Here is an 18,898-nt window from a genome sequence, read left to right as displayed (position 1 = left end):
TTTCCCTTTAGATTCTTCCAAAAGCTTTTTCCCCTCAGTCTTGGATTCTTCTGCAACCTTTCCAAATCTTTCTCTTCCTCTTGATTCTTCCGGAACCTTCTTCTCCTCGGATTTCGTCTTTCTCTCTTCCCTAGTAGGCTCCAAACCCTTGGAAACCTCTGGAAGTTTCATCTCTTTCTCTGTTCTAGAACCTTCCGGAACCTTTGAGGGAGTCTGTTTGGGCATGGTGATGCTGAGGACGCCGTTCTTGAAGCTGCCGTGGATCTTGTCCACTCGACAATTCTCCGGCACGGGGAAAGCTTTGTTGAAGCGGCTCCATCGCTTGTCCGCCGCCCCATCCAACCGCCGTTCACCGGTGACCCTCAGCGTGCGCGTGGCGTGCACGTATGCCACCTTGATCTGTTCCCTCGTAAAACCTGACACGAATATATATGTCCATATTTAGTGACCCGTTAGCGGATCAGAAGGTTATTTCTTTTTAAAGTTTTGATCGTTTTTGTAACAAAAAACTGTTTTTTCTTGTGTGAAGTGAGGAATGAGATGGAACAAAGACAAACCAGGAAGATGGATGAGGAGAAGAGTGGCGTCGGGTTGGTCCTGAAGATCTGAGTTTGGCACAAAGTCCTCGTACTGTATCTTCTGTTGCTGTTGCCTGGCAGCCATGATCCTTCTTCTTTATTGCTGCAGATATACCTAAACTTTATATCTGTTCTGCTTTTCTCCTCCTGAACTGTATGGTCGTGGCAATGCATCATTAGGGTTTATATATCTATCCGCATCTCGAACATACAAAAGAATGAAAGAAAAGGGTTCTTGATTCTGCGGGGGGAAAACCAATCCTACTGTGCGCAGTATGGCATAGATTCCTAGTTTTGCGGCTATGTTTTTCAATAAAGAAAGCAATAAAGTTGTCTGCTTTCTTGCCTTCTACATCATCTTTCCCCACAAAGACTTGGTCTTTGTGTTCATACAAATGCCACATGATCAGGAAGTTTGTGTATCATCTTTATCGAGATTCAACCCTTGCCCACAAACTAAAGTCCGATCCTCATGGCCCAGAAGTTTTCTGATTTCAGATAGGTGACTCGAGTCATAAACAGTGGCTGAAAATTGGTCAGCTATCACATAAACATAGACTCTCGTTGTATCTATCTGTCTGCACAATCTCACCAATCTCCTCTTCCTGAGTCATTCTGCTTGACAAATCTGCAACTCGATCCCCTTCCAGAACATAATCTCCTTCAACTGCACAAACCCATCGAACATATCCACATGAAATTCTGCCAATTTTCGTGACGGGCAAATCTGAAAAATAGAAAAAAAGAAAAATACAAACCCAAGAACACAGCAATGGATTAGCGTCGGTTCAAGCGTCACTTGGCGAAGAACCAGACGTCTCCCACCAACTGTTCCCTCCGATTTCTCCTCGTTTGTCTCGCCAATTTTTCAAGCTCTTGTTTCTCGACGGTCAAACAGAGAAAAGGGCTAGCGTTTTCTTTTTCCTCACAAGCAGAAAAGGAAGCGTCAAGACGGCTTTTTTCCGAACAAAGACTCAAACTTTTGCCACATTTTTTCAGATTTCGCTGCTCAGGCATAGATAAAGAACGTAAACCCAGGATTCTCCGACCCATTTTTTTAAAGATTTTTCTGGCAATCGCTTCGAATCTCTCTCTCAAAATGAAGTTAAATGCTCTGAAGCAGCAGATTCTTCGCCGAGGAGGAGATGGTGATAGTGACGGCGATTTAAAATTATAAAATGACCCATTGGTTAAGTTTTTTAATTAAAAGAATATTACAATCGACCAATCAAACATCGACACGTATCATCTGCACATCTTTACCTTCCGCGTTCCTCGAATATCTCGCACGCGCACAACACACACCCTGAGGATCCTCCGCCTCGAGCCGCCGTAAGCTCCGTCGCCATGGCCGTACATCTCCGTCAAGCGTTCTGTACGGCTCAGCTTCCTCTTCCTGCATCTTCTTCGTCTTCGTTGTCTTCCCCTTCTTCTTCTTCGTCGTTTCGTTCTGTCTTCTTCAAGCTCCGAGCTCCACGCGCCGCCTCCGCTCTGCGAGCCACGCGCCGTTCTGTAAGTGCAGCTGCGTATTCAGCCATCGATTCGTCTCCGTCGTCGGCTTCGTCGGTAGACGGTCGGGATGAAGTGGGTAAGAGGCCTTTGCTCGAAGTTAGGGATTTGAGAGCTGTGATTGTAGAATCGAGGCAGGAGATTCTCAAGGGCGTGGATTTGGTGGTTTACGAGGGAGAGGTGAGTATCAATCTCGTCAAATAATTGAATTCAGCTTCTTTAGATTTGCTACATGTTGTCAATTTTAAACTCAGCCTCGAACTTGTGTAATCATGATTCTTAGATTGATATGGAAATCAATACCCAGCAAGTTTTTCCTCAAATTTGTCTCAAGGACTGAGAAATGCCGATTCAGGAATCTGATCGGAGATAACGAATCAGTAGAGGAACAAGTTATCTTTAGGGCAATGATGTTATACATCCAAACACGAAGAACATTAAAGTAATGTTGAATGCACTATAGAAACACAAATTTTGGGTGTTTTTGTAAATATCCGGATGAACTTGAATGATTTTGATCTTGTGTATTGTCACATATAGCTTATTTTGTTGAAATTTTGCCGAGATTCATGAGCTGTTGTTTCGTTGTCGTAAATGAATACACAGATTCATGCAGTGATGGGGAAGAATGGCTCGGGGAAGAGCACATTTTCGAAGGTGAACATCTCAGTTGCAGTATGAAGCACTTATGTGTTTGTTCATAACAGTGACAGAAAGACTAAGCTATTGCATCTTCAGGATAATCTCTACGCTACAAAAATGTGTTTCCTTTTTTCCTGTCTGTGCTCTCAGTGAGGTCTTATACATTGTAGGTTCTTGTTGGCCATCCAGATTACGAAGTAACGGGAGGCAGTATTGTGTTTAAAGGCCAGAATCTGCTAGACATGGAACCAGAGGAAAGATCTCTTGCTGGCCTCTTTATGAGTTTCCAATCCCCGATTGAGATCCCAGGAGTTAGCAATATGAATTTCTTGAATATGGCATATAATGCTCGGAGAAGAAAGCTTGGTGAGCCAGAGCTTGGATCAATTGAGGTACTCTGTCACATCAGTCTTTAGGAATTGACAACTAGACAGTTTACAGTTTTTCCATGGTTGGATCTTTATGTTATATGTGGTGCGTGACTTTATTGGTCCCGTTGTATTAATATATGGTTGCATACCTTATGTTTGATTCCTGACTGGTATCATTTTGCTCTTGCAGTTCTTTGCCGTTGTATATCCAAAGCTCGAAATGATGAATATGGATCGTAAATACCTCGACAGAAATGTTAATGAAGGATTTAGTGGTGGTGAAAGGAAACGCAACGAGATCCTACAGTTAGCAGTATGGCTTCTATCACTTTTCTCTTAACAACAAGCATTGCATATGATAAACAAACAAAACACCACTTGTTTCATATTAAGGAAAGGAGGCTGAGAAGGCTAATGATATAGCTTGAAGTTGCAATGGGAATCATGGAATATAGCTCTTATGTCGTCTATATTGTTTGGTAGAAATGGAATTTTAAAAACTATGATAAATACTGAAAAGGAGGAGAAATTGGCAACGGCAGTATTTGATATAATTTTGGCATCTCCTTATCACCTTTACATGGTACCAAATGAATGAATGCATATCCATATTTTCCAAAAGACCGAGATTTCACCTTATCTAGCAACTTTAATTCTGCTTTCTTATGCCAGCTGGAGATCTTCCCCTTGTAGGGTCAGCTTATTTGTTTTCTCATTAACCGAAATCCTCGATAGTGTTTACTATTTGCCCGACAAATGCATCAAAAGGATTATGTAAACAGCCATGCAATGCCTGAACCGTTCTATAACTATATTCTACATGTTTGCAGGTCCTTGGAGCTGAGTTGGCTATACTGGATGAGATCGACTCTGGGTTGGATGTCGATGCTCTTCAAGACGTGGCAAAAGCAGTGAACGGGCTTTTGACCCCCGAGAATTCCGTTCTGATGATAACCCACTATCAGCGTCTACTGGAATACATCAGACCGACTTTCATTCACATCATGGTGAGTGTTCTCTTGCCTGTTCTCATGAAATGAAAGATTATTGGGCAAAACCCTGACTGTTCTTTTTCGTTTTCGTGGATAATGTAGCATCTAATGTCTCGCAAGTAAACCAATGATCATATTCATATATGTTGCCTTGTTTCAGGAAAATGGAAGAATCATAAAAACAGGGGACATCTCGTTGGCCAAAGTACTGGAGAAGGAAGGCTACAAAGCTATATCTGCTCCTTAATTGAAGAAGAACACCACCGGTATTCTTTCTTCTTCCATCTTCCAGGCCAAAGACATGAACCCTTCAGATTGTAACTGAAATCAGATTTCTTCAAAGATATTGCTGCTGCTCTTTGTGAAACTTGTGCCATTTTTCCATTTTTGATTTTTGTATTTATCAATATTTTTAAATCGGACCTCTCCTCTCCTCTTTACATTATCAATAAAAGAAGTCTGTTTCCTTGTGTATCTCACAAGTCATGCATATAATTTTCATAGATCAACAACTTAACATACACTGTATTATCTGAAATCCATATTATCAGAAGATTTATCTTTTCTCTCCTTCAAACTGTATATTATATCAATCGAATAACAGATATTCACAATCATATTCGTTTTCATCTTTGTTCCTCTCGACTTCAATGGTATCTGATAAAATCCTCGCTATGGGGACCAAACATCAGTTCAATAGGATCACTTTGATTGGTTCATCTATGAGATTTGTGGGTAACATTCAACATTGGAAATTTCAATACCAAACTTTTATTCGGGCTATGAAAATACACTTACTGACTCATTTGGAATTTTGTAAGGACACCAACTTGTTAAAGTACTCAAAATCATTGGAATTGTTATCATTTCTTCTCAAATAAAAAAAAATGTGGACTTAACAAAAAAAAAGGAGAGTAGATCTTTGGAGCAAACTTGTAATATATAAGACAATCTGCCCACAAATTTCGGTGAGACAAAACCCAAATGAACGCGTTTTCCATGGGTCCTCTTCTTCATCTTCCTCTTTCTTGAGTCTTGACTCATTAAGATATACAATCACTCACCAGTTTATGCAAGTGTCGTGCTATTAAACTATCCCTGGATTTTCTCTCCTCCTTCTTGCCCATTTTCCCACCCAATCAAACATATTCTGTTTCTTTCAGATCTTTTTTATTTTCCTGGTGATTTCTCCTTGTGGGTTTGCTTCATTGCCTCGCCCTCTTCTCTGGGTTCGTCTAAAGTTTCGGTTTTTCTGATGCCCTTTTGATCTTGTTGCTTGTCTACTTGATGACTTCCTAGCAGTATGCTCTGTATTGATTTTTGCTACTGCTGCTATTACCGATTGTAGTCGTCGCATCCCGGAAGATAGACTTTTGGTGTCCGTTCTGTATTGCGTATTGGCTTTGTTCCGGAAGGGTCATTTGTTACGCTTTCTCAATCAACCTGTATCAGAGTTGATGTCTAATGCTGTTCGAGAACTAAGCCGTAGAATAGAAAGGATTTGACTTGACTTGTCGTGTGGTTGCTCTTGGAATTGAGATGAGGTCACTGTATTTATCTTGGTGTTCCGTCGATCAGATCTTGATGTAGAGAGATTGATTACCTGATGCGTTTCTGGAGAAGGGTTTAGGAGAAGTAAGGATATTAGATGGGGAACACTTGTGTAGGACCAGGCATTTCACAAAATGGAGGGTTATTGCAATCAGTTTCTGCAGCAATGTGGGGGCCACGAATGGCGGATGATTCGGTTTCCCAAACAAATGGAGAAACTGCCATTGAAGCAACCTCAGAGGAATTGCCATCTCCATTGCCTGCTGTGCAAGATAAACCCCCTGAGCAGCTCACAATGCCTAAGCCTGAGATGAATACCAAGACTGAGCCAAAACCTGAAACAGAGATCCAACCTGAAAGCAAGCCAGAATCCCAACCGGAGACAACCTCAGTGTCCAAACCAGAAACCAAGGCGGAAGTCAAACCCGATACTGCGGCTAAACCGAAGAAGCCTAAGCATATGAAGAGGGTGTCCAGTGCTGGGCTTAGAACCGAGTCAGTGTTGCAGAGAGAGACTGAGAACTTCAAGGATTTCTATTTGTTGGGAAGGAAACTCGGGCAAGGGCAGTTCGGGACAACTTTTTTATGCGTGGAGAAGGCTACAGGAAAAAAATACGCATGCAAGTCGATTGCCAAGAGGAAGTTGTTAACAGAGGACGATGTGGAAGATGTTAGAAGGGAGATTCAGATAATGCATCACTTGGCTGGTCACCCAAATGTCATATCCATTAAAGAAGCTTATGAAGATGTTGTGGCAGTGCATCTTGTGATGGAGCTCTGCTCGGGAGGAGAGCTTTTCGATAGGATAATCCAACGTGGGCATTATACCGAGAGGAAAGCTGCTGAGCTCACACGAACCATTGTTGGAGTTGTGGAAGCTTGTCATTCTCTTGGTGTCATGCATCGCGATCTCAAGCCCGAGAATTTTCTGTTTGTTAACAAAGAGGAAGAGTCTCTCTTGAAGACGATTGACTTTGGACTGTCGATATTCTTTAAGCCGGGTATTACTTCATCTATTTTTCCGGATCCTTTACCATTCAATTACCAGATTCGCAATCTTAGCCTAAATGTTATGCCTCAAGATTGGAAAAAGATTTTGCATTTAAGCTTTTTTCATCGGATTTCTGAATTCAATTCCTCCATTTTGCAGGCGAGATCTTTACCGACGTTGTTGGTAGCCCTTATTACGTAGCTCCAGAAGTTCTTCGGAAGCATTATGGTCCTGAAGCAGACGTATGGAGTGCTGGTGTGATTGTTTTCATTTTATTAAGTGGAGTTCCCCCGTTCTGGGCTGGTAGGAACCATAGATTCTGACTACTCATCTGTTACTTGTTTATATTTGACACCGAATGGAATTTTTTGTTTCTGTGAAATACCCAGAAACCGAACAAGGAATCTTTGAGCAGGTCCTCCATGGAGATCTTGACTTCACATCAGATCCCTGGCCTAGCATCTCTGAAAGTGCAAAAGACTTGGTGAGGAAAATGCTCGTGCGAGACCCCAAGAGAAGATTAACGGCATACCAAGTATTATGTAAGCTGTTTTGAACTGAATTTTCTTTTTTCTGACTTCTCCATTGTAGCTCCCTTTCCTGTTCTTTGTTCTGACTGAACATGTTTTGCTCTGAAACAGGTCATCCTTGGGTACAAGTCGACGGAACTGCTCCAGATAAACCTCTGGATTCCGCTGTCCTGAGCCGAATGAAACAGTTTTCAGCCATGAACAAGTTCAAGAAGATGGCTCTAAGAGTAAGTGAATCATTTGCAGATGAAATTCCATTGTAAATCTAAAATCTTTTTGAGTCAGCTTAGCTCCTTACACAGGAGAATAAGAGAACGCACTGTAAGATTTGGTCTTTTCTCTTCTTTCTTTAGGTCATAGCCGAGAAGTTATCCGAGGAGGAGATAGCTGGTTTGAAAGAAATGTTCAAGATGATAGACACTGACAACAGTGGTCAGATAACTTTCGAAGAGCTGAAAGTAGGACTCAAACGAGTTGGTGCCAATCTCAAAGAATCAGAAATTCTTGACCTAATGCAAGCAGTAAGTGTTAAACCCGTTTGCTTGCACGTAATTGCCACACACCAATCTCCGTGAACTTTCTCTCTTACGTCGGAAAGGCAGTAACCCTTTCTTGTTTACTAGTTTTTTCTATATCGCCCCGAACTCTAACAATCTCCATTTCCTTTCATCTTTTCCTCATACTATGAACTCCAAGCTGGGTACTTTCAAGATTAATTGTTATACTCAGATCTTGCAAACAATTTTTTATATTTGACATTTTAGGCTGATGTGGACAACAGCGGAACGATAGACTACAAGGAGTTCATAGCTGCTACATTGCATCTGAACAAAATAGAGAGAGAGGATCATTTGTTCGCCGCCTTTTCATATTTTGACAAGGATGGGAGCGGTTATATCACCATGGACGAGCTCCATCAAGCCTGTGAGGAGTTTGGTGTAGAGGATTTCCGCATAGAAGAGATGATGCGAGATGTTGATCAAGACAACGTAAGATCTTTTCGCCTTCACAATCTCATGATCATACATTCTTAATCTTTGCCTACCCGTCTCAGCATTAAGCTGAAACGGACAGGATTTTCTGTGTTTTAGATAGAATCCAAACCAGTAGGATTCAGATTAGTCACAGATCCATGGCTTGAAGAGTTGAAGTTATATTCCGGAACAAAACTAAAGGAAACTGCAGTTTCCCTGAGAATTCTCCTGTCCCTTTCCTGTGGGAGCTTGAGTGATTCAACGGTCTTCTCTTCCTTTAGCTTAGACAGAACAGCAATAACAGCAAAAATACTCTTCCCCTAGTGATCTTTTGCAACATGGCCATGCCCTGAATTTCTTGGAGTTCATATTGAGTATCTGAATTCTTTGACACCTCGGTTCGTGGTTTCAGGATGGGCGGATTGATTACAACGAGTTTGTGGCGATGATGCAGAAAGGGACAATCACCGGAGGACAGGTGAAGAATGATATAGAAGCTAGCTTTAGCATTGAACTGAAACACTAGCTTCAGGTTTATAAAATCAAACCAGAGGAAATCATAATACACATGATGAATGATGATTTTGTGTAGCGAAGACATAAATGCATAGCCAATTTTCTCTTTCTCCCTCCCCCCCTCTAGAAAGCTTCAATCTTTTGATGAGATTCTGATCCTTCTGATCTTGGTTTCAGCAACTGTCCTTGTGATGTTACTGTTTGTGCATATAGTTTTGTCTGTAATTCTCTGACATATGAAGAACCAGTTCAGGCATGACCAGAGACAGATGAGGTAATTGAGATACTGTTAGGAAACTGGTATTAGACCACTGAATAAAATGGTTTTGCTATTAATATTTAGATTTTATTCTACTTTTGTCTTTTAAATATTTTTTACTGCATTATCTTACTATATACTTGTAATCTTATAGCTTAAATAATAAGAAATCTCCAATGATATTCTCTACCCAAATCTCTAATACACTATTTTCATGAAAGTAGCTATCTTCCTTTTTTTTTAATATCTTCTCTCTATCCCAAATGTTGAATAATGAAGTCCAATTTTATATATTATCTACTTGATTCGAAATTATCTAGAAATACACATAAATTTTATACTTTTATTCTTAAAAAGAATAATTGCAGTGGGATCATTATATATAAATGGCAAATCTAGTTTTATTTCATGATTTCCATATATATATATATATGTATGGGTCTCTTAGTACTAACAGGCCCATAATGAAGCAAGTGGGAAATGGGCCCATTATGTCCTCAAAAAACCCAGCCCATCATTATCATCATTATAAATTCACCGTTGACAATGAGATTCTATCATCACAGTCAAATATCCACCGTTGGATCTTGAGTATCATGACGTTGCCTTCTTTGACGGTTTGATCGAACGGTTTTTGATCGCCTGTCTTGGTTCCCCCGTGACGGTCGCTCTCGCTGGTTTGTAGGGCCTAACAAAATTTACAAATATACCCTTGTGGAGGTTCTTCGCTTTGCGCTCCTCTCGTTTTTTTTTTTTTTTTTTCTGATACCCTAAGTTTATTTTCCTTTCTTTGCGTCTGTGCGCGCAAATTGGGATACAAACCCTAATTCCCAAAAATTTTCCGATTCCCCTATTCTCTGAATTGGGTTTCGCAATTTTTCCTTCTTTCTGAAAGTTTGTCAAAACCTAGATTTGGTACCCTCTTCGTCAACCCAATGGCTACTCCGGCGAGGGGAGAGAGCAACAATCCCTACGGCGACGGATTGGGAGCCGGAGGGAAGTTCCGGAAGCGGCCGTCTCGAAGGCCTCAGACGACGCCGTATGATCGGCCACCGATTTCGGTGAGGACACCTGGCCTTGCCGGAGGAGGCGGCAGAGAAAATGGTAACGGCGGTGGATGGATCTCGAGATTGGTGGATCCGGCGCAGAGGCTTATCACTTATAGTGCTCATAGGCTATTTGCTTCGGTTTTTCGGAAACGCCTCCCGCAAGGTGATGCTCCTTTGTTGCTACAGCAGCAACAGCAGGTTCCGGAAAATGGTAAGGGATCTGTTGTTCTTTCAGTCGAAAAGTTTTTTTTTGTCTGTTTATTCGCTTGTAGTCAGGCCTTTTCTGGGTTTGTAGTCTTTTAGCTTTAAAGTTCGTTATTTGCTCATAGAAGTATAGTGAGAGGAGAAACATTTTGATTTTGGGATGCGTTATTTTTTTTTTTTGAATGCTTAAATATACTTTGGAAAGTACCTGGCAAGCTTTAGCGTATTATTGGAAGGAACCTTTCTGCAATTTGTTGGGGGTACGGTTGGAACTGTACTGGGAGCTGATTATCCATTTTGTGGGTTTAATGGTGGTTCTTGCATTTTGTGTATCGAAATTTTACCTTTCCTGCATGAATGTTATTAAGGTGCCTCGTTTCTGTTTTCATGGACCAGAAGTGAATCTGGAGATGGAGGGAGGTGACTCAAAGGGCGTCCAGACTGTAAGTACATGGGCTGCATTTTTCCTAATGAGATTTTTGTTTCTCTGTAGTCGGATTTCCTTAGCGTTTTATTCTTTGATATATGTTCTAAAATTTATGTATTTACATGATATGTAAAAGTTACCCAATAAGAATGAAATGATCCAAGTGGAAGATACCAGTGCATTTGTTGATAGAAGTAGTATGAGGATCAAGGATGGGTTTACAGATCTTGAGCAAATTTTAAAGCAGAAGACTTTTACAAGGTACACTGTTTTTCGTGTGTTGCATTTATCATGCATGTATACCCATAAAACCGGGACTGCAAAGACCCTAATTGTTTGGGTTCTGTGCTTCCCATTGGTGTTGTCTTCTTATAATTTGCAGTATTTTGTCTCTGTTTTTTGTTTCAGATTATGTTTTCACACTTTTCTTTATCAATTGTATGATTACACAGATCTGAAATTGATCGGTTAACTACGTTACTGCATTCCAAAGCCGCGGGATCATCTATGGGGAAGCAGGAACAGAGAGCTGAGGAAATTAATGTTAAGGCATTGCCAATGCCTTCGCATGACAGGGATCAGGGACGTACACATACTATGTCTATGGAAAACGGGAATCAGAAAAAATCTGTTTTGACACCTCTTGGCAGTTCGGATGTAAGAAAACTGCTGCTTCTCTTCATGTTCACTAACTTCTTTTAGAAGCTCATCTGAATACAGTTGATGCATGCTATAGTGTCATGTCTGGATTTCATTTCCATGCATAGTAGTGTTATAATCTTTAATTTCCATTCTTTAACTTCTCAGGTTCGTGATGAGTGTCTTGCTTCACCAGCGGAGCTTGCAAAAGCCTACATGGGCAGCAGACCTTCAGAAGTATCTCCTTCGATGTTGGGATTGCGTGGTCAAGCGGGTAGAGAAGATTCTGTTTTCTTGAGTAGAACCTCGTTTCCTTCAAAATCTCTTATGATGCCATTGGTGCCAAGGTCTTCCGGGAAGAATCTGCTTCCTGATAATGGTTTTGTTACCCCAAGAGCTCGAGGCAGATCTGCAGTTTATAGCATGTCCAGGACACCATACTCTAGGGCTCAGTCATCTGGGAAGGTCTGTATTTTGACTCATATTTTGTTTTATTGTTGAATTGCAACTTGTTTCAGTTTCATGATGAGCTGTATTTTCCAGGTTGGCTCAATTTTGCCAGCATCTCAGAGTACATGGGAAGAAAGCATACCGTCTGGATCTAGACAAGGGGTTCAAATGGTAACTTTCTTGGACTAAACACCAAAATGATATTGTGGTCAGGTGTATCTTCAAAACAAACTGTTCATATGGCTCTTTTTTTTTGTTCTGGCAGAGCCTCAAACGAAGAATCTCAGTCTTAGACAATGATATGGGATCTGTGGGCCCTGTTAGGAGGATCCGGCAGAAATCTAACCTTCTATCAAGGAGCTTGGCTTTACCTGCTTCCGGTTCTCAACATGCTTCTTCACCATACCAACAAGTGGGACCTATTTTTACACATACGTCTAAAGAAAGTGCAGAGGATATTCCAGGTCCAAGTTTGAATCTTGTTCCTTCCAAGTCCAGTGAGATGGCTTCAAAAATACTGCAGCAACTTGATAAATTGGTCTCTACAAGAGAGACGTCACCAACAAAGTTATCTCCATCCATGATACATGAGCCAGCTCTTAAAAGCCTCCAGCATGTGGAGGCTCCAAAGTTCTTGGGGAACTTCCAAGAGAAGAAATTGGGAGGTTCGCCTGGTTCTAGTTACCAAAAGGAAGACAGACATAAAGAGAGTGGCTCTCAAGTGGTTTTTGCTCGTACTGAGAAGCCTTTCACTGCTGTCAATACCATAACTAAGACAGCTTCAAAAAATGATCAGGATGCTGATGTTAAAGGCACTTGCTTGCCGGCGACAAATTCTATGGAAGAGCACCCTCCAAAGAAAAGGGCATTTCGGATGAGTGCTCATGAGGTAGCTATCTATTGTTGAGTTCTTATGTGTATAGTTTTTGTCTTGTCAATTCTGGTTCTGAGGTAATGCAGTGTTTCAGTTCTGAATTCGGTAGTGATCTAGCCATGAGTTGCTTTGCCACTAAGTTATATCCCACATAAACAATCTATAGACTTTATCAAGCCTTACCCTTCCCATGAACCAAAAAAAAATGTTTTTTCTCATGATTTGTTATACGAGCATTACCTTGGAAAATTCATGTTTTCCATTTGTGAACTTATCCTCTCCTGTAAATATATTTTGAATTATGAAACGTTCCTCATTAATTTTGCGTATATCTTGAAACTTTTTTAATGGTTAAATCGTGCAGGATCTGGTGGAGTTGGATGATGATCATGATGCTGCATCTACTCCTCCAGTTGAAGTGAAGGAAAAAATGAATGCCTCAAAAGTGGACAGTGACACTGGTATCAGCAAGGCCAAATGGGAGAAACCATTTTCTTCTTCTGAAGTCAAGCCCTTGGCAACATTTGTTTCTAACGGTGACACTTCTTACGGTACATCTAATGGTACTGTCGCAACTGGGAAGAGCACCGAGATTAAGTTCACTGCATTTGCCACTGAAGCTGTTGCACAAGGTGATGTGGGTGATCATTCAATTTCAAAGTTTAGCAAAGGTGCTGCAACAGAGCAATCAATCATTTCTCCTGCTATATTTAGCTCGGTGGAGAAAATTGACTCTGTGAAAGAACCTAGGAAAGTTACTCCTGGTATGTCTAGTGTCTTCTTTTCATCAGGGTTGGCCAACCCGTTTGATCAAAAGTCTGATGCAGCTTCCGAGACCAATTCTGGAAAGCCCAGGTAGGTACCTTAATTCCAATTCCTATCATCTCCATAGGAACAATTATTTTACATGACTCCACCAGTGAGCCTCTAGCCGCACATTTTCTTCTGCCGATTTTGATCTATAACTTCTGTCTCTCTTACTTGAATTTGCAGCTTTACTTTTGGAACATCAGAGCCTCTTACAAAACCACCTGAGTCTGGCAAAATTGTCAGAAGCAGTGCCTCGGGAGCTGGATCAACTACCTCAGGATCATCATCGCTTAATGGTAGTATATTTTCATTTGGAGCCGCAGCTGCTAGTCCAACTCCAAATAAGGGCTCTCCTCCTTCAACTCCTCTTTCTCCCACGAACATATCAGATTTACCTTCTACAAGCTCCATCACTCAGCCAGCTAGCTCCGAACAATGTTTTGCTTCTACCCCTTCGACAACTGGTGTATCCGGAAACTTGCCTGCTAGTAACAACAAAGACAGCAGCTCTGTTAGCATTTCGATACCTTTAGCACCCAACTTTTCTACCACACAAACTTTCAAGTTTGGGGAGTCTGCTGCATCACTTGCAGCATCAACGGTTTCTTCATCCACCGATCAGGTTTCCAAAGTTACCGGTATCACACATTCAACGTTTGGCAATTTAACCAGCATTCCATCTGGTGGTATAGCTTCAACAGTTCCAAGCAGTGGGAGCAGTCCTTTTGCTGAACAATCCTCAGCAATCAAAAGCTCAACAAGTTTCATGTTTGCCTGCTCTTCTCCTGCCGTCACAGATGCAGGTAGCAATATCTCTGGCGGGACATCTGCTGCAGCTGGTGGAAGCACTTCAAACAATTCTATTACTGCGTCTCCTGCTGTTGGTAGTGGAGGAAGTAGCATATTTGGTGTGACATCTTCCTGGACTTCAGCTACAGGAAGCAATATTTTTGCCGGCAATTCTGCATCAACCACTACCAGTAGTATATTTGGTACCTTTCCTGCTTTGACAAGCTCCGGAAGCAGCCTTTTCGGAGGCACAGCCTCGAGTACTGGTACTGGTAGTAGCATTTTTGGTTTCACCGCTGGTGCAGCAGCTTCTGCTGCTAGCTCTCAATCTCAGACCTCGAATCTTTTCGGTGCAGCTAATGCTGAGATGGGTAACCCTGGGAGCGGAACCACGGGTTCAATTCAAAGCCCCCCGTTTCAGTTTGGTTCATCTGCATCAACTCCTACATTTGGTTTGCCTGGGAGCACCTCGACTGCATCTAGCAGTTCTACATTCGGATCTTCGACCTCGGGAACTCTGCAATTTGGCACAGGCTCAAACACTCAGCTTGGTTTGTCGCCTTTAGCAGCAAACTCTGCCAGCTCCAGTAGCAGTACTACGATGTCTACCGTATTTGGTTCAAACTGGCAGCCCTCCAACTCTACTCCTGCGTTTGGTTCCTCATTTAGCTCCTCTTCAACACCCACCTTTTCTTTTGGAGGATCCTCCAGTTCTGCCACTGGTTCAAGCACTACAGCGCCTATTTTAGGATCATCTGCCAGTGCACCTTCATCTTCATCTTTTTTTACTTTCAGCTCAACCCCTGCAGCCACTCCATCTCAGCCAGTATTCGGGAGCTCAACCCCTGCAGGCACTCCATCGCAGCCGGTTTTCGGCGGCTCAACCACTGGGTTCACTTTTGGTGCCACACCTCCGCCCGCTATGAATGGTAGTAGCAACAACAACGATCAAATGAGCATGGAAGATAGCATGGCAGAGGACACTGACCAGGCAAAAACATCTGTGGTTCCAATGTTTGGCCAAGCAGCGGTTGCACCGCCTCAACATCCAACATTTGCTTTTGGAGCTGCAGCCACTCCTCCGAGTGGCGCAAGCCCGTTCCAGTTCGGAAGCCAACCGAACAACCCGTCTCCTTTCCAGGCATCGAGCAGTCTCGAGTTCAACGGAGGAGGTGGGAGCTTCTCACTGGGAAGCACGGGGGGTGACAAGTCCGGCAGGAAATTCATCAGAGTGAACAAGAACAGGCGACAGAAGAAATAAGGTACAAAACCCGAAAACGATACACTTGCTTTGCCCTGCTTGTATTGGCGGAAGAGTATTCACCTCTCCCTGAGTCCAGCCCCCAGGGTAAAGGGAAGAATACTGAGATGGGGGCTGTAACTGTTGGCTGCTTCTGCTTGTGCCGATTGTAGCCGTTTGTTTTTCAGATTATTGGCTTTGGATGGAATCCTCAGGTATAAATTTGTAGGGAAGTTTTGTATTCTCAAAAAAAAAAAAAGATTGAAGCATGTAACACTATAGAACACTGTTATGGAATTTTAGTCTACTGTGTACTCTCTTTTTTTTTTTTTTTTTTTTGTGGGCAGAGTATCTGTAACATGAAGGAGACAAGAGAGACCCCGAGTCTGAGTCGAGTCTTGTCGAGTTGCCAACTCACAAAGATAGACCAGACACTTCTTCCTCGTTGAAGCAAAAACATACTACATAAAAAAAAAGAGTTATAAATGTTTTTCCGATTTTATACGTATCTTTCCATTATTATTTGGATTATACTGTTTTAGTTCTTGTTTAATGGTTTTTATTTTCAAATGTAATTTAAGATTAATGGAACAATCTACGCAATTTCCGAGTAGTTTTGGTTAAAAAAAAACAATTTAAAAAGTAAATAAGTTATTTATGTGCCGTATGATTGTAGATTTTCAGAGTACCATCAGTATCCAAAATTAGGAAATTTACCTATGATGTGTACGGAATGTATGTATGTATGTATGTATGTATGTATGTATGCACTTGTTTGATAGATAAAACGTGCCGTGGTGAAAAGAGTTCCATGGATATTCATTCATATCTTCACCTTCTGAGAAACTTCTTTCGCTGACCATTGACATTGAATTTTATTTTTTATTTTTTATTTTTTATTTTTAAATACAAAAGTCAGTCCGACAATAAAATGTCCAAACTTTATTATTTGGGTTAAATATAAAACGAAAACCCAAAAAAACCCCCCGAAGAGAAAAGGTATTGTGGAAAGGAAGATACTTTGGGATTTCAATCATTCGAAGCTTTGGCAATCTTCTCCGGATTCTGGAGTTCTCTCTGTTTCTGCGGTGGCTGAGATTTTTTTGAATTTGTTCGGGGAAGATGAAGAGAGTCTTCGGCGCGAAGAAGAACAACGAGCCTCCTCCGTCCATTCAAGATGCTTCCGATCGGGTTCTTATTCTTCTTTCTAATTTCTAATATCCTGTTTTAGGGTTTCCTTGTTCTCGTCTCAATCAGCGATATCGCTTTGAAATCAGTGGAATGTAGAGAGTTGGGGATTTCTGGGTATGTTCGTATTGAGAAATCTTTGGTTTTAGCCGTCGATTTCTGGGTTTTATCGTGTTTGATCCTCGAACATCGTATTGGTTTCGTCCTACAGACGGGTAGATCGAAGGTTGCGTTTGAGATTCTGTTTTTTTTTTGTGGTGTTAGATTTGGATTCGGAGATCTTGTGGGAGATTTTTAAGAGCTGATGAAACCACTAAGATCATCAAAAGTTAGATCCTTGTCTAGAATGTTCAATGATTAGCCATGTGCTTGATGGAACGGCTTCTGATTCTAATTATATGTACTGCACATGATATTCGAGTGCATCCCTGGTTCTCTGGAGTTTTCCTTTTTCTTACGTCTCAATTTTGGGGGCAGAAATCTTTGCAATCTATTTAGTGTTGTCTCTTTTTCGGTTGTTGTTCTTTTAGGCTTTTGACATTGTTATGGTGAAGACAATGGCCTTTCCCTTTAAAAAAACTTCATTCTGTGTTCTCAGATCAACAAAAGAGGGGACTCGGTAGAGGATAAGGTTAAGAAGCTCGATGCTGAACTCTGCAAATATAGAGAACAGATAAAGAAGACGAGACCTGGTCCAGCTCAGGAAGCTATCAAAGCTCGGGCTATGCGGGTTCTAAAGCAGAAGAAAATGTGAGTTTATCTCCATTTGTACCTTTGGTCACGGATTTCAGGAGCAGGGAGTTGCTATAACCGATTCCACCTTCCGTTCCTCTTTGTATTCTCTCTAATAAGCTTATGAATGCTCAGTACATGTTTTGTTCAGTGATTGTTGTTTATAAACGTTCTTACCTATTGCTCAGGTATGAAGGACAACGTGACATGCTCTATAATCAGACATTTAACCTTGATCAAGTCTCATTCGCTGCCGAAGGCCTCAAAGACGCTCAACAAACTGTATGTATAGCTTTGCTTTCTCATTGTTCCTGCAAAAGATCAAATCCCAAATGGACATACTTCTCATATATGATGCTTGATGAGCATGAATGCATATAATCGAACTATGAAAAGGATCCAAGGTGGATTTGTGGTTGTTTTGAATGTTGAATATCTTCTAAACCGTTGTTATTTTTCAGATGACGGCACTGAAATCTGCGAACAAGGAGCTGAAAGGAATGATGAAAACTGTGAAAATTCAAGATATAGATGTATGTTTAAGTTGTTTACAAGCTCTCTATTCCTCTACAGGCTTTCTAGTGCTGATTTACCCGATACTATCAAATCTCCCTCCGCTTATTGTTTACTACAGAATTTGCAAGATGAGATGATGGACTTGATGGACGTGAGCAATGAAATTCAAGAGACACTCGGTAGGAGCTACAGTGTCCCTGATGACATTGACGAGGATGACCTTATGGGTGGTAGGTTCTTGTTCTGAGGAAATTCCTATCTGCCCTTCACTTTTTTGTAGAAACTACTGCTTATTCGGCAGAAAAAAAAGAATCTTTGCATTGCGTTTTTTGAGTATTTTTTTACTGAACACGTCTGAATGGTTTGGTATTGTAGAGCTTGATGCTCTTGAAGCCGACATGGGTAACGAAACTGAAGCTGATGGAGTCCCTTCTTATCTCCAACCTGACAAGGAACCTGATCTTGAAACCGAACTTAACCTGCCTCCAGCACCTACCGGACACGCAGCAGTTCCAGCTGGACGAGTGAATAACCAGGTGAATTTTTCTGGACCTTTTTCTTCTCTGTTTCTTAATTTGTTCACCGTGTTCATGTAGAAAATTTCGACACACAAGATAGAGTTTGCAATTGGAAAGTTTCCACATATTTTACACCCTTATTTCCTCCACTGGAGTAAACCCCTACCCTTTTGAGTAGTAAATGCTTTATGTCGATTTACCAGTAAACCCTGTATGATTGTGAAATCTCATTATCGATATATTTTGAATGTGGTGACAGGCCGAGGACGAACTGGGATTACCTGCAGTACCAAGGGCATCGATCCGAGGCTAAAAGTTATAGATTCACACTTGTGTGTATTATCTCATCAAAATTCATCTCTGTGCAGAAACTTGATTAACTTTGTTTCCTCATCTTTGTTCTCTATTGGGTTTTAGAGGATATATAGTTGATACGTGCGTCAAGAAGATTGGAATTTTCTTTATAAATCAATCTCACTTTCACTTTCAATATATGTGTACGTATATATGTGTGTGTGTTTATAATAATTCAGCTAAACCATTAGACTC

At 41.3% G+C, this 18,898-nt stretch overlaps 5 protein-coding genes across 7 annotated transcripts in view; 4 read left to right on the top strand and 1 right to left on the bottom strand.

Moving 5' to 3' along the window:
• Nucleotides 1-1,725, bottom strand: part of LOC104816480 (inactive protein RESTRICTED TEV MOVEMENT 2) — a 2,577-nt gene extending 852 nt beyond the window's left edge. The window contains 3 exon segments of the mRNA XM_010545329.2: nucleotides 6-416; nucleotides 558-1,245; nucleotides 1,337-1,725. Of these exon segments, the coding sequence (XP_010543631.1) occupies nucleotides 6-416; nucleotides 558-663 (517 nt within the window). The 5' untranslated portion in view covers nucleotides 664-1,245; nucleotides 1,337-1,725.
• Nucleotides 1,726-1,858: 133 nt separating this feature from the next.
• LOC104816479 (ABC transporter I family member 6, chloroplastic) lies at nucleotides 1,859-4,566 on the top strand. Its single transcript, XM_010545328.1, has 6 exons — nucleotides 1,859-2,267; nucleotides 2,694-2,744; nucleotides 2,900-3,121; nucleotides 3,291-3,413; nucleotides 3,931-4,107; nucleotides 4,253-4,566. The coding sequence occupies exons 1-6, from the start codon at nucleotides 1,926-1,928 to the stop codon at nucleotides 4,337-4,339; spliced, it is 1,002 nt and encodes a 333-aa protein (XP_010543630.1). The 5' UTR covers nucleotides 1,859-1,925; the 3' UTR covers nucleotides 4,340-4,566.
• Nucleotides 4,567-4,989: 423 nt separating this feature from the next.
• LOC104816478 (calcium-dependent protein kinase 1-like) lies at nucleotides 4,990-8,992 on the top strand. Its single transcript, XM_010545327.1, has 7 exons — nucleotides 4,990-6,644; nucleotides 6,794-6,937; nucleotides 7,024-7,176; nucleotides 7,276-7,391; nucleotides 7,518-7,685; nucleotides 7,929-8,153; nucleotides 8,551-8,992. The coding sequence occupies exons 1-7, from the start codon at nucleotides 5,741-5,743 to the stop codon at nucleotides 8,662-8,664; spliced, it is 1,824 nt and encodes a 607-aa protein (XP_010543629.1). The 5' UTR covers nucleotides 4,990-5,740; the 3' UTR covers nucleotides 8,665-8,992.
• Nucleotides 8,993-9,676: 684 nt separating this feature from the next.
• On the top strand, nucleotides 9,677-15,905 carry LOC104816476 (nuclear pore complex protein NUP1). Of its 3 annotated transcripts, XM_010545326.2 has the most exons (10): nucleotides 9,677-10,173; nucleotides 10,563-10,609; nucleotides 10,730-10,854; nucleotides 11,046-11,250; nucleotides 11,401-11,697; nucleotides 11,776-11,853; nucleotides 11,948-12,571; nucleotides 12,921-13,411; nucleotides 13,550-14,421; nucleotides 14,512-15,905. In XM_010545326.2, the coding sequence occupies exons 1-10, from the start codon at nucleotides 9,849-9,851 to the stop codon at nucleotides 15,414-15,416; spliced, it is 3,969 nt and encodes a 1,322-aa protein (XP_010543628.1). In that variant the 5' UTR covers nucleotides 9,677-9,848; the 3' UTR covers nucleotides 15,417-15,905. The 3 variants fall into 3 exon arrangements, with proteins under 3 accessions (XP_010543628.1, XP_010543627.1, XP_010543626.1); XM_010545325.2 differs by having other exon boundaries at nucleotides 10,566-10,609; nucleotides 13,550-15,905; XM_010545324.2 differs by having other exon boundaries at nucleotides 13,550-15,905.
• A 612-nt stretch (nucleotides 15,906-16,517) lies between these two features.
• On the top strand, nucleotides 16,518-18,839 carry LOC104816475 (charged multivesicular body protein 5-like). The gene is made up of 7 exons (XM_010545323.2): nucleotides 16,518-16,586; nucleotides 17,182-17,333; nucleotides 17,504-17,597; nucleotides 17,777-17,848; nucleotides 17,950-18,061; nucleotides 18,207-18,367; nucleotides 18,609-18,839. The coding sequence occupies exons 1-7, from the start codon at nucleotides 16,518-16,520 to the stop codon at nucleotides 18,660-18,662; spliced, it is 714 nt and encodes a 237-aa protein (XP_010543625.1). The 3' UTR covers nucleotides 18,663-18,839.
• The last annotated feature ends 59 nt before the right edge of the window (nucleotides 18,840-18,898 follow it).

This window comes from Tarenaya hassleriana, unplaced genomic scaffold (genome assembly GCF_000463585.1).
Source record: "Tarenaya hassleriana unplaced genomic scaffold, ASM46358v1 Cleome25, whole genome shotgun sequence".
Classification (NCBI taxonomy): Eukaryota; Viridiplantae; Streptophyta; class Magnoliopsida; order Brassicales; family Cleomaceae; genus Tarenaya; species Tarenaya hassleriana.
This window is presented reverse-complemented; position numbering and strand designations above follow the sequence as displayed.

Coding starts and splice junctions, on each gene's coding strand:
- LOC104816479 (XM_010545328.1), top strand. CDS start 1,926: ATGGCCGTACATCTCCGTCAAGCGTTCTGTACGGCTCAGCTTCCTCTT. Junction 2,268..2,693: donor TGGTGGTTTACGAGGGAGAG/GTGAGTATCAAT, acceptor ATGAATACACAG/ATTCATGCAGTGATGGGGAA. Junction 2,745..2,899: donor GGAAGAGCACATTTTCGAAG/GTGAACATCTCA, acceptor TATACATTGTAG/GTTCTTGTTGGCCATCCAGA.
- LOC104816478 (XM_010545327.1), top strand. CDS start 5,741: ATGGGGAACACTTGTGTAGGACCAGGCATTTCACAAAATGGAGGGTTA. Junction 6,645..6,793: donor GTCGATATTCTTTAAGCCGG/GTATTACTTCAT, acceptor TCCATTTTGCAG/GCGAGATCTTTACCGACGTT. Junction 8,154..8,550: donor GAGATGTTGATCAAGACAAC/GTAAGATCTTTT, acceptor TCGTGGTTTCAG/GATGGGCGGATTGATTACAA.
- LOC104816476 (XM_010545324.2), top strand. CDS start 9,849: ATGGCTACTCCGGCGAGGGGAGAGAGCAACAATCCCTACGGCGACGGA. Junction 10,174..10,562: donor ACAGCAGGTTCCGGAAAATG/GTAAGGGATCTG, acceptor TTCATGGACCAG/AAGTGAATCTGGAGATGGAG. Junction 12,572..12,920: donor TTCGGATGAGTGCTCATGAG/GTAGCTATCTAT, acceptor TAAATCGTGCAG/GATCTGGTGGAGTTGGATGA.
- LOC104816475 (XM_010545323.2), top strand. CDS start 16,518: ATGAAGAGAGTCTTCGGCGCGAAGAAGAACAACGAGCCTCCTCCGTCC. Junction 16,587..17,181: donor TTCAAGATGCTTCCGATCGG/GTTCTTATTCTT, acceptor CTGTGTTCTCAG/ATCAACAAAAGAGGGGACTC. Junction 17,334..17,503: donor GTTCTAAAGCAGAAGAAAAT/GTGAGTTTATCT, acceptor CCTATTGCTCAG/GTATGAAGGACAACGTGACA.